Here is a 13,376-nt window from a genome sequence, read left to right as displayed (position 1 = left end):
TGAAATTTCAGTTAGTTCAAGCAAAAATTCAAAAAGTTAGTGGGTTAGTCAAAAATTAAAGAAACAGAAAAGAAAAATGCTAGATCTAGATCTCCACTTCACTTAATCATTGTCAATCTAATTCAATCCCTGGCAACGGCGCCAAAAACTTGATTTGTGGAAAACGATCCAACACGAAACTCACCGGCAAGTGTACCGGGTCGCATCAAGTAATAATAACTCACATGAGTGAGGTCGATCCCACAGGGATTGAAGGATTGAACAATTTTAGTTTAGTGGTCGATTTAGTCAAGCGAATCAAGATTTGGTTGAGTGATTTGTAATTTGCAGAAACTAAATTGCATGAAAAGTAAAAGGGAAGGGGAGATTTGCAGTAAACTAAAGAGCAGGAAGGTAAAAGTGATGAATCTTAAAGTGCACGTAATGTAAATTGCAGAAACTTAGATTGTAAGTAATGTAAATGGCTGAAGCTTAAAGTGCAAGAAATGTAAATTGCTTGAATCATAAAAGGAATTGGAAATTGGGATTGCAGAATTTAAACAAGCAAAATTAAATTGCATCATACAGCAAAGCAAAAGATGAATTGAATTGGAATGGATCTCAAACAGAAGAGTGAAAATGCTTTGAGAATTGTAAAGACAGAAAGGCAGTGCTTAATTTGCAGCAATGTAAAAGAGGTTGAAGATCTCAGGAGTGGAAGAGACTAGATAACAAGTCTAGATCTCAAATCCTTCCTTGATCCAACAAGAACAATTGCAAAAGAAATAAAGAAAAGTAAATTGCAGAAAGAGTAGAAGGTGAAGTAGTAAATGGAAATTTAAATTCAATTATGCAGAAAATTTAAAATGAGAGATCTCAAGGTGAGATTGAAACAGAAGTTCTTCAATTCTCCACCCAAGATCCAAAGCAAGAAAAGTAAAGAGTGCTCAAGCAAGAACAAAGAAGAAGAGAGATCAATTCTCCTTCCAAGTTCTCAGGAATACAAATTCAAAGTAAAAAGCTCAAAATTGAAAATGAAAGCTAAAAAGGAAAATTCAAAGTAAAGTCTAGTGGTCCTAACTACATCAAACTAACTCCTATTTATACACTTTCTATTCTTGGATATTGGAATTTGGATAGGCTTTTGATTTGGTGAAGAAATGAATTAAGTTGGAATTTTAAATTTCATTTTCAGCCCAAATGCACCTCCCAGGGGGATGCTCAGCTCACAAAGTGAGCTGAGCTTTGAGACTTGGTGTGGGGAGGCCTTGGTAGCGTGCTGTTGCTTGGGATGCATCAGGGGAAAGCTCAGCTCACAAAGTGAGTGAGCTGAGCATTGGTGCCTTGATGCCAATTTGTTGCGTGCTGCCCTTGGACCGTGTCAAATTTGTTGCGCGCTTTACTCCCCTTGGCCGTGTCAAGTGTTGCGTGAAATGCACCAAGGGTAGCGCTCAGCTCTCCAAGTGAGCTGAGCCTTGGGGCATCCAAGGAGAGCTCCTTGGTTCGAAACCTACGGGAAGCATGCGCTGCCCATTTCTTTGGTTGCCTTGCTTCCTTGCTTCCTCAAGGTGTGGGGTTCGAACCTTGGGGGATGCATTTGGCCATTTTTGGCTTATTTTTCCTTGTGAGTAGCTTTTCCCTCATCCCCTTTGGTCATGGGTTCAAGTCTTGGAGCATGCACTTGCACTTTATTTTCTTTGAATTTTTCCTTGTGAGCTCTCGATAATGCTCACTTTGTGAGCTGAGCTTGGTCTTCCTTTCCTTGTTTCTTGGCCTCATGTTGTGCTCAGCTCACAAAGTGAGCTGAGCTTTGTGCCTTGGTCCCTTGAGAGTAAGTGTAGCGCTCACTTGGTGAGCTTGGTGCTCTTGGAGAGAACTTCATGGTTTGTTGTGCCACACTTCCTCCTTTCTTGGCCACACTTTTTCTTCCTTGAGCCACACTTCTTAGGCCACGCTTTCTTCTTTTCTTCATCTACAATTAACCAAAACAACCAATCAAAGTATCTCCAAATTCACAAGGTTTATAAATCATTAAAAATCAATTAAATTTAGCTTAAACCTCATGATTTAGCATCAATTACATGGTGGTTGTTTGATTTAGAGAAGTCATGCATTTTCATTCCAAATTACTTTCTTAGGGTGCAAGAAAGTGCATAAAACTTAATAAAATTAAAGAAAAAGGCTAGTGAAACTAGACTAAGATGACTTGTCATCAAGCAGCAACGTCATCGAGAGTGCATATTTGGCTGCTTTATGGCCTCTGCTTGTTGCACTATTCAGCATTTGGAAGCCAACGTCTTGGTTACGTCTGATGAAGAGTTCCCGAAGCGCCTCACGAAACAGAAGCTCTGGATGCCTAGCGGCCATGCAGCGGTCAAAGAATCTCATTGCCTCGGTGTCGCGGCTCCACCACCATGGCGTTGCATGTCGTGGCGGTATAGAAACACTGCGGTGAACAATATCCGCGTCTCCTGCATCCCGTGCAGCCTTGCAGGTTATTCTAAGACTGCAGAGGTTCTGAATGGAGTTTGACGCAACTTTAACGGTTAATGTAACCCAAATGTCGTTCGAAAGGAAGAGGGTATTTGAGAAACGGTCCATTGTCATTTTACGTTTGTTCCTGTTGGTTCGTATTTCGATGGGATGGGGATATGTGTATAGAGTTGCGAATATGGAGTGTGGCAAAGGAGTGTGCCTCCATATTTATAAGTCCACCGATCCCATTGGAATCCTGAACTGGAGTGTAGCAGATAGGTTCTGAGTAATGTATGCGTAATATTAAACGTTTGAGTAAGCGTAACTATGTTAAATTGAAAACTGTATGGGGAATGCTATTAATAAAAATACACTACACCCTAATGTAATGCTATTAATTAAATTTACTCTATTAATCCTATTATTTTACATTATTCACACATTGTTAAACAAAAATTGTTAGTTACCTATACTTTTTGAAACTTGTAGTAGTATAGATTCTTCCACGTGTAGTCAGAATAGTAGTATATATTTTTTTAACATTATTCTGACTAGTATTAATCCTGACGAGTATGTCATCATGGAGGACCTTGAGCAGATGCTACGCAGGGCATGCGACGCCCTTAAGGCAGAGCCTCCAATGTTTGTGCTGCGTGATTGCGTACATGTCCAGGGCGAGCGCTATTATGGGTATATGGTGCAAGTGACTGGACCGCCGGAGGGAGTCAATTTTTCTACCTTCGGCAGGTTCTCAGCCGACGAACGCATGGCCAGGCAAGATGCCGCTTTTGTATCTCTACAGGCAGTTGTGGGAGAGTCCAGAAAGGAGATCCTGGACTTCAATTTCCAGGTGGCTCAGCGTTGCAAGAAACGGCTTCTGGAGTTGCAGCGGGTCTCCAGTCTATCCGTGGACTCCCGTGTCGCTGAATTGGAGACTGAAAACGCTCTGCTGAGGGAGCGACTGGATGCTTGGGAAACTTTGCACGGCCGTGGATAATTTTGGTTGGGTTTTGGGATTACGGTTTACTGTTTAGGGTCTGGGGTTTCTTGGTTAGGGTTCATGGTTGACGGTTTTAGGGTTTTTAGTGAATGGTTTATTATGCAACTTTTTGGGTAGGGATTCTGACTTTTATGTTTGTGTTACGTTGTTATGTAATACTTACAATTTATTCTTTATGCGTGGTTTACAAGGGTTCGTACACAGGAAAAATGAAAATTATCGTTACATGCAGCTTCGAATATGATATTGTTTTTTCATTGCATAATTAGTCTTGAAGCTTGGCGTTATTTTGACGTCTGACAGTGCATTGCATGCAATTGAAGTTAAATTTAAAGTCATTCCACGTCAGGTTGAAACTAATTTAGAGATTGAAGTGTAACATTTAATATGGAGTAAATTGAATAGCACACAACTTTGTCTCATAAATGTGGTAGCTGAAAGGGTTGTGAGTGTTTGTAGAAGGTTGTGAAAACGGATAATTAACATTAATGTATTCATTATGGAAATTAATAAAGTACCTGGTGAACTGGTGTCATTATCCAGTTCCAATTAGAATCGAGAGGGTGAGGACATGGTTGACGGTTCATGATTCATGTGGTTTCGTGTTTAGTGTTGCATGATCAAAAATGATTTTAGATATTTGGTATGTTTATATAATCAAAAGAATATTAATTTTTAATTAGTATTTTTTTTAAAATTAGTTTTAGGTTTGCTAACAACAAGAACAGAAGTTTACAAAACTTCTTTACCTAACAATATTATAAAGAGTTCATACGAAACATAAAATTTTACAAATTTCGGCAAGGGATCACGGCAAAGGGTTTGAGGGCTTAAGAATCCGGGTTTAGGGTTTAGGGTTCCGTGGTTACGGTTCATGGTACACGGTCCACGGTTCGTTGTCCGGGGGTTCATGGCTTAGGGGCCACGGCAAGGTGAGCCGGTCGGGTGGTTTCATGGTCCGGGGTCGTCAACGAGTTCATGGCTTCGGGTCCGGGTTCATGTGTCTTAGGTTGGCCGGGTCGGGTTGATGTGGTTTCGGGTTTAAGGTTACCTGATTAGCGCTCCTGGTTTACGGCCCACAGCTTCTGGTGTATGCTATGGGGTATGTCGGTTAGGGATCACGGCTAAGGGTTTGAGGGCTTAGGAATCCGGGTTTAGGGTTTAGGGTTCCGTGCTTACGGTTCATGGTACACGGTCCACGGTTCGTTGTCCGGGGGTTCATGGCTTAGGGGCCACGGCAAGGTGAGCCGGTCGGGTGGTTTCAGGGTCAGGGGTCGTCAACGAGTTCATGGCTTCGGGTCCGGGTCCATGTGTCTTAGGTTGGCCGGGTCAGGTTGACGTGGTTTCGGGTTTCGAGTTACCTGATTCGCGTTCCTGGTTTACGGTCCACGGCTTCTGGTGTACGCTCTGGGGTATGTCGGTTAGGGATCACGGCTAAGGGTTTGAGGGCTTAGGAATCCGGGTTTAGGGTTTAGGGTTCCGTGCTTACGGTTCATGGTACACGGTCCACGGTTCGTTGTCCAGGGGTTCATGGCTTAGGGGCCACGGAAAGGTGAGCTGGTAGGGTGGTTTCATGGTCTGGGGTCGTCAACGAGTTCATGGTTTCGGGTCTGGGTCCATGTGTCTTAGGTTGGCCGGGTCGGGTTGACGTGGTTTCGGGTTTAGGGTTACCTGATTAGCGCTCCTGGTTTACGGTCCACGGCTTCTGGTGTACACTCTGGGATATATCGGTTAGGGATCACGGCTAAGGGTTTGAGGCCTTAGGAATCCGAGTTTAGAGTTTAGGGTTCCATGCTTACGGTTCAGGGTACACAGTCCACGGTTCGTTGTCCGGGGATCATAGCTTAGGGGCCACGGCAAGGTGAGCCGGTCGGGTGGTTTCATGGTCTGGGGTCGTCAACGAGTTCACGGCTTCGGGTCCGGGTCCATGTGACTTAGGTTGGCCGGGTCGGGTTGACGGGGTTTCGGGTTTAGGGTTACCTGATTAGCGCTCCTGGTTTACGGTCCATGGCTTCTGGTGTACGCTCTGGGGTATGTCGGTTAGAGATCACGGCTTAGGGTTTGAGGGCTTAGGAATCTGGGTTTATGGTTTAGGGTTCCGTGCTTACGGTTCATGGTACACGGTCCAGAGTTTGTTGTCCAGGGGTTCATGGCTTAGGGGCCACGGCAAGGTGAGCCGGTCGGGTGGTTTCATGGTCCGGGGTCGTCAACAAGTTCATGGCTTCAGGTCTGGGTCCATGTGTCTTAGGTTGGCCGGGTCATTTTGTCGTGGTTTCAGATTTAGGGTTACCTGATTAGTGCTCCTGGTTTACGGTCCACGGCTTCTGGTGTACGCTCTGGGGTTTGCCGGTTAGGGATCATGGCTAAGGGTTTGAGGGCTTAGGAATCCGGGTTTAGGGTTTAGGGTTCCGTGCTTACAGTTCATGGTACACGGTCCACGGTTCGTTGTCCGGGGGTTCATGGCTTAGGGGCCACGGCAAGGTGAGCCGGTCGGGTGGTTTCATGGTCCGGGGTCGTCAACGAGTTCATGGCTTCGGGTCTGGGTCCATGTGTCTTAGGTTGGCCGGGTCGTGTTGACATGGTTTCAGATTTAGGGTTACCTAATTAGCGGTCCTGGTTTACGGTCCACGGCTTCTGGTGTACGCTCTGGGGTTTGTCGGTTAGGGATCACGGCTAAGGGTTTTAGGGCTTAGGAATCCGGGTTTAGGGTTTAGGGTTTCGTGCTTACGGTTTATGGTACACGGTCCACGGTTCGTTGTCCGGGGGTTCATGGCCTAGGGGCCACGGCAAGGTGAGCCGGTCGGGTGGTTTCATGGTCCGGGGTCGTCAACGAGTTCATGGCTTCGGGTCCGGGTCCATGTATCTTAGGTTGGCCGGGTCGGGTTGACGTAGTTTCGGGTTTAGGGTTACCTAATTAGTGCTCCTGATTTACGGTCCACGGCTTCTGGTGTTCGCTCTGGGGTATGTCGGTTAGGGATCACGGCTACGGGTTTGAGTGCTTAGGAATCCGGGTTTATGGTTTAGGGTTCCGTGGTTACAGTTCATTGTACACGGTTCACGGTTCGTTGTCCGGGGTTCATGGCTTAGGGGCCACGGCAAGGTGACCAGGTCGGGTGGTTTCATGGTCCGGGGTCGTCAACGAGTTCATGGCTTCGGGTCTGGGTCCATGTGTCTTAGGTTGGCCGGGTCAGGTTGACGTGGTTTCGGGTTTAGGGTTACCTGATTAGCGCTCCTGGTTTACGGTCCACGGCTTCTGGTGTACGCTCTGGGGTATGTCGGTTAGGGATCACAGCTAAGGGTTTGAGGGCTTAGGAATCCGGGTTTATGGTTTAGGGTTCCGTGCTTACGGTTCATGGTACACGGTCCACGGTTCGTTGTCCGGCGGTTCATGGCTTAGGGGCCACGGCAAGGTGAGCCGGTCGGGTGGTTTCATGGTCAGGGGTCGTCAACGAGTTCATGGCTTCGGGTCCGGGTCCATGTGTCTTAGGTTGGCCGGGTCAGGTTGACGTGGTTTCGGGTTTAGGGTTACCTGATTCGCGTTCCTGGTTTACGGTCCACGGCTTCTGGTGTACGCTCTTGGGTATGTCGGTTAGGGATCACGGCTAAGGGTTTGAGGGCTTAGGAATCCGGGTTTAGGGTTTAGGGTTTCGTGCTTACGGTTCATGGTACACGGTCCACGGTTTGTTGTCCGGGGGTTCATGGCTTAGTGGCGACGGCAAGGTGAGCCGGTCGGGTGGTTTCATGGTCCGGGGTCGTCAACAAGTTCACGGCTTCGGGTCCGGGTCCGTGTGACTTAGGTTGGCCGGGTCGGGTTGACGTGGTTTCGGGTTTAGGGTTACCTGATTAGCGCTCCTGGTTTACGGTCCACGGCTTCTGGTGTACGCTCTGGGGTATGTCGGTTAGAGATCACGGCTATGGGTTTGAGGGCTTAGGAATCTGGGTTTAGGGTTTAGGGTTCCGTGCTTACGGTTCATGGTACACAGTCCACGGTTCGTTGTCCAGGGGTTCATGGCTTAGGGGCCACGGCAAGGTGAGCCAGTCGGGTGGTTTCATGGTCCGGGGTCGTCAACGAGTTCATGGCTTCGGGTCTGGGTCCATGTGTCTTAGGTTGGCCTGGTCGTTTTGACGTGGTTTCAGATTTAGGGTTATCTGATTAGCTGTCCTGGTTTACGGTCCACGGCTTCTGGTGTACGCTCTGGGGTTTGCCGGTTAGGGATCACGGCTAAGGGTTTGAGGGCTTAGGAATCCGGGTTTATGGTTTAGGGTTCCGTGCTTGCGGTTTATGCTACACGGTCCACGGTTCGTTGTCCGGGGGTTCATGGCTTAGGGGCCGCGGCAAGGTGAGCCGGTCGGGTGGTTTCATGGTCCGGGGTCGTCAACGAGTTCATGGCTTCGGGTCTGGGTCTTTGTGTCTTAGGTTGGCCGGGTCGTGTTGACGTGGTTTCAGATTTAGGGTTACCTGATTAGCGCTCCTGGTTTACGGTCCACGGCTTCTGGTGTACGCTCTGGGGTTTGTCGGTTAGGGAACACGGCTAAGGGTTTTAGGGCTTAGGAATCCGGGTTTAGGGTTTAGGGTTCCGTGCTTACGGTTCATGGTACACGGTCCACGGTTCGTTGTCCGGGGGTTCATGGCTTAGGGGCCACGGCAAGGTGAGCCGGTCGGGTGGTTTCATGGTCCGGGGTTGTCAATGAGTTCATGGCTTCGGGTCTGGGTCCATGTGTCTTAGGTTGGTCGGGTCGGCTTGACGTGGTTTCGGGTTTAGGGTTACTTGATTAGCGCTCCTGGTTTACGGTCCACGGCTTCTGGTGTACGCTCTGGGGTATGTCGGTTAGGGATCACGGCTAAGGGTTTGAGGGCTTAGGAATCCAGGTTTAGGGTTTAGGGTTCCGTGGTTACAGTTCATGGTACACGGTCCACGGTTCGTTGTCCGGGGTTCATGGCTTAGGGGCCACGGCAAGGTGACCCGGTCGGGTGGTTTCATGGTCCGGGGTTGTCAACGAGTTCATGGCTTCGGGTCCGGGTCCATGTGTCTTAGGTTGGCCGGGTCGGGTTGACGTGATTTCATGTTTAGGGTTTCCTGATTAGCGCTCCTTGTTTACGGTCCACGGCTTCTGGTGTACGCTCTGGGGTTTGCTGGTTAGGGATCACGGCTAAGGGTTTGAGGGCTTAGGAATCCGGGTTTAGGGTTTAGGGTTCCGTGCTTACGATTTATGGTACACGGTCCACGGTTCGTTGTCCGGGGGTACATGGCTTAGGGGCTACGGCAAGGTGAGCCGGTCGGGTGGTTTCATGGTCCGGGGTCGTCAACGAGTTCATGGCTTCGGGTCCGGGTCCATGTGTCTTAGGTTGGTCGGGTCGGGTTAACGTGGTTTCGGGTTTCGGGTTACCTGATTAGCGCTCCTTGTTTATGGTCCACGGCTTCTGGTGTACGCTCTGGGGTAAAGGTTGCGATGGCCTCAGTAGAGATACTTAATAAAGTGCCTCTATTGTTTAGGAAGTATATCCCTGATATCTCCACTATTCCCCTTAAATCAGGGAACAAATAAGCCTCTGCCTCAATCTCATATTCAAAGATTGTTGTTCAAGCCCTTACTTCATCTGATCTGGGCGGAAGTCTGAAAGTATAAAGCCAGGGAAGTCAGTAAGATTGACTGAAGACATGAAATGACGTAGGATGACAGACAAAGATTGAAAGCATGAATTCTATTAAGCAAGAGGCAAGGATCGAATGGAAGTCTCTTTGATTGGTTGATCTTATTCGTTATGCTTGTCCGAAGTAAGAGATTTTGACTACCTTGGTTTCTCCTTCGGTTAGGGATCACGGCTAAGGGTTTGAGGGCTTAGGAATCCGGGTTTAGGGTTTAGGGTTCCGTGCTTACGGTTCATGGTACACGGTTCACGGTTCGTTGTCCGGGGGTTCATGGCTTAGGGGCCACGGCAAGGTGAGCCGGTCGGGTGGTTTCATGGTCTGGGGTCGTTAACAAGTTCATGGCTTCGGGTCTGGGTCCATGTGTCTTAGGTTGGCCGGGTCGGGTTGACGTGGTTTCGGGTTTAGGTTTACCTGATTAGCACTCCTGGTTTACGGTTGATGAGACGCAGAAGCTGGTGAATTAAAAATTATTAAAATGGTTACGTTGCAAGTATAGTTCTTAACTCACCGAAAATCTGCCTATCAATTTAGAAGTATGTCACAGAGAGTTTGAATTAAAAATTACTGGGAGTTTTAAGTCCCAGGTCGTCTCCCATCGAGTTGCAGAAAAGTGTGCTATCTTATTAAAATAACTCTTCTCAATGTTCCAATGCTAAGACCAATTGAAAATTAAATTTCTAAAACCTAGAGAGAAAAACCTAAGAGAGTAAAACTAGATCTAAAACTGTCTCTGAATGAATGTGTTATTTGTTTTTGCATATTCTCTGATTCTAGTCTGCTGTTTCGGGCCGAGAACTGGGTCGAAATAGGGTCCAAAATCGCTACCAGCGAATTCTGCAGATTATGCAGATCGCACATGTCACGCGATCGCGTCATCTATGCGGACGCGTCATTCGCGCTTTTCCTTGCCACGCGTTCGCGTCGTCCACGCTACCGCGTCGCCAGAGCTTTTCCAATCCGCGCGGCCGCGTCACTGCGATTTGCTCTCCTTCGCGCGGTCGCGTGAACCATGCGACCGTGTCACTTCTAGCTGGTTATCTCCTCAAATTCTTGTGTTCCTTCCATTTTTGCTAGCTTCCTTTCCAATCTCCAACTCATTTATGCCCTGTAAAGTCTGAAACACTCAACAGACAGATCACGACATCGAATGGAATAAAGGAGAATTAAAATTAAATAATTAAAGTCTCTAGGAAGCAATTTTCAAACATGTAATAAATTCAGGAAGGAAATCTAAATACATGCTAATTTAATGAATAAGTGGGTAAGGATCATGATAAAACCACACAATTAAACACAATATAAATCATAAAATAGTGGTTTATCAACCTCCCCACACTTAAACATCAGCATGTCCTCATGCTTAATTGAAGGAGATAAGGAAATGAGCATGAACATGTAGAAACTCATGAAATGCAATGCAAGCCTATATGTATATAAATAAATGCAACTATATGATTCTTGTCCACTTGATCAAAAGTAAATAAGCTCTTTAAAACAATTACAAATCAAATTCCACTAATTTTATCATTACACAATAAAACAGATAAAAGTGCAAGAAGATAGCTCGTAAAAGCAGGGAACATGAAAATTCAAGCATTGAACCCTCACTGATAATGTATGTACGCTCTAATCTCTAGTGTATAGGGTGATCACTCTATCCTTCTCTAATCATGCTTTCTAACTTTTGTTCTTCTCCTAACCAATCAACAACAGTTAATATATCAATGCAAACATCATGAGGTCTTTTCAAGGTTGTAATGGGGCTAAGGTAAAGGTAATGATGTATATATATAAGGCTAAGTGAGCTAACAAAGTGAATCTTTGATTAGTCTAAGATCTCACCTAACATATACATACTCTATACAAGTTTAAAATCATACCTAGCTACCCATAATTCCCACTTTTGTATGATTCCCATACTCATGTACCAAACGAAGAGAAATTACCTCCGGAAGTTAGGTACTGACCGACCTCCCCACACTTAAGGCTTTGCACCGTCTTCGGTGCCATCTGTCAGGAACAGGGGTGGGCTGGTAGCAGTATCTCCATCATCGGGACCGTCATGGCTCCCTGTGCTAGTAAAGGAAGTGGAATCCGGGGTATCTGAGTCTCTGAAGTGTCCCTTGAGTAGCTCCTTGAGGTGTTTGAATCGGCGTTCGTTACGGCGCTCTCTCATCTTTGCTTTCTGTTCTTGCCGATCCAACCGTTCGATTATCTGCTGGAACAATTTCTCAGTTGTAGATGCTTGTAGTGTTGAAGAAGGGTTATCTGCAACTGGAGCAGTAGGAAGGCTTGTAGTGGCTGTTGAGAGTCTGAGGTATTTCCCGTTAGGGACATACTGATCATCCCTTGGAAGCACGGCTTTGGTGTCCCCAGCTCTGTAGGAGACTCCGGCTGCTGAGACAAGATCTGAGACCAAGGCGGGGAAAGGTAAGCTGCCCGCAATTTGTACGTGTTTCATAGCATTCCGGATATGTCTTGAGAGATTCAGAGGTTGGTCTGTAAGGATGCACCATAGTAGAACAGCCATGTCCGCAGTGAAGGAGGACTCATGAGTGCTCGGAAAGACGTAATTGGACATGATCTGTGCCTATATGCGAGCCTCCAAGGTAAGTGCTGAAGCCAAGATTCCCTTAGGGCGGGTACTGTGGTATCCGTAGATCCAACGGCTACTAGGTGCTGCAATGATTCCGAGAACGGAATCCCAGTCAAATTGGTATCTCTGGCGCTGAAGGGCGGCTTCTTGAAAAGTGTCCATTCCTGGTGGAATAGGGCTCAATTTGCAGCTCAACAAAGGTGGCAATATTGGACGGGAGGATAAGAAGGTATTCATTGTTATAGTTCCTTTCTGCCAGGATAGGGAACATCTGCTCACAGTAGCGATTGGAAAATTGCGCAGCGTCCTTTGCTGGAAAGGCTTTTTCCTTTTCGTCAACCTTTATTATCCTCTTAACTCGTTTTGTTGAGGGCTTGACTGCGGTGGAAGAAGGCTCTGCCACTAATGCTCTTTTAGTTCCTCTTCTTGCTGGTGGTTTGGAAGTTGCTTTCTCCTTTCCTTTTTTGGTGGCCATCCTGAAAGAAGGGAAGAGAAAGAAAATTAAATTTAAAGAGATATACAGCAAGGAAGGAAACGGAAAAGAGGGTGATGGATGCACATTAAGATATGCTGACATTATCACATGCTCACGAGTACGTGTGAGAAGCCAACAATGGAAAATAGCTATTGCATATAAAGACAAATGAATGCAAGGTGTTTATTGGCATGCTGACAAAGGGCATGAGTAGCATAGACCAAGCAATACTTTGTAACAAACCATCACGTTTGTATTGACAATTAAATTTAATTAATATAATAATAAGGAGAATTTGTGAAAAGCAAGCATTGAATAGTAGAGTAAAGTAATGTAGAAAAGTGCATAGGGCTATATAGGTTTTTTCACAAACACATGGCATGCATGGTAAATAAGATATAAAAAGTATGAAATTGAACATGCAAGCAATCCCTTAAAAATAATAATAATTGTCAAATAAATTGTAACAAGTCACAAGCATATAATGAGGGATAATGACTCAAAAAAATTTCTAGCACCATGTAAAAAGGGAAAGAAGAAGATGAAAAATAAAATAAAAAAGTGAAAAGAAAAAGGAAAGAAAAAGAAAATAAAAATGTATATAATATAATAAGAATGATGGAAAAGAGAAGAAGGAAGAAGAAAGTAAAACCTCATTAATGGTGGTGAGAGGGATAGAGAGTGAAAGGTGAGATAGAAGGGGGAAGGGGGAAGGAAGAAATAAGGAGGGAAAAGAAAAATTAGGATTTGGGGGAGAGAAAGATAAGATATGTGGCAATTTTAGGTTGAGCTGTGCGGTGCATGCGACGCAGCCGCGTGGGGCACGCGTTCGCGTGGGTGCGCGTCAGGTAAGGGGACGCGATCGCGTCGGTCACGCGGTCGCGTGACCCATGTTACGCTGCTGGCGCGAGTGCAGCCTCGCTCCAGCACAACTCTCTGTTCATTTTAATTTAATTGCCAAATTGGGGTGATGCGATCACGTGGGTCACGCGACCGCGTGAGGGTGCGTCAGAAAATAGATGACGCGGCCACGTCGGCGACGCGGTCGCCTGACAAGGATTGTGCCTCCAGCACCAATCCAGCATCATGCTCGTACAAAATGTTGATGTGCACCCTTTTACGTCGAAAACTCAGGGCACGCGGCCGCGTGGGGCACGCGGTCGCGTGGGAGGCCATGATTCCCATGCGACGTGAACGCGT

General features: G+C 46.5%; 1 protein-coding gene across 1 annotated transcript; it reads right to left on the bottom strand.

Annotated features, from left to right (window-relative positions):
• On the bottom strand, nt 2,176-2,586 carry LOC107610692 (putative F-box protein At1g67623). Its single transcript, XM_016312704.1, has one exon. It carries the CDS (start codon nt 2,584-2,586, stop codon nt 2,176-2,178), a length of 411 nt encoding a protein of 136 aa, XP_016168190.1.

The sequence above is a fragment of the Arachis ipaensis genome, chromosome B01 (genome assembly GCF_000816755.2).
Source record: "Arachis ipaensis cultivar K30076 chromosome B01, Araip1.1, whole genome shotgun sequence".
Lineage (NCBI taxonomy): Eukaryota > Viridiplantae > Streptophyta > Magnoliopsida > Fabales > Fabaceae > Arachis > Arachis ipaensis.
The sequence above is the reverse complement of the archived record's forward strand: the minus strand, read 5'-3'. Positions and strand labels throughout refer to the sequence as shown.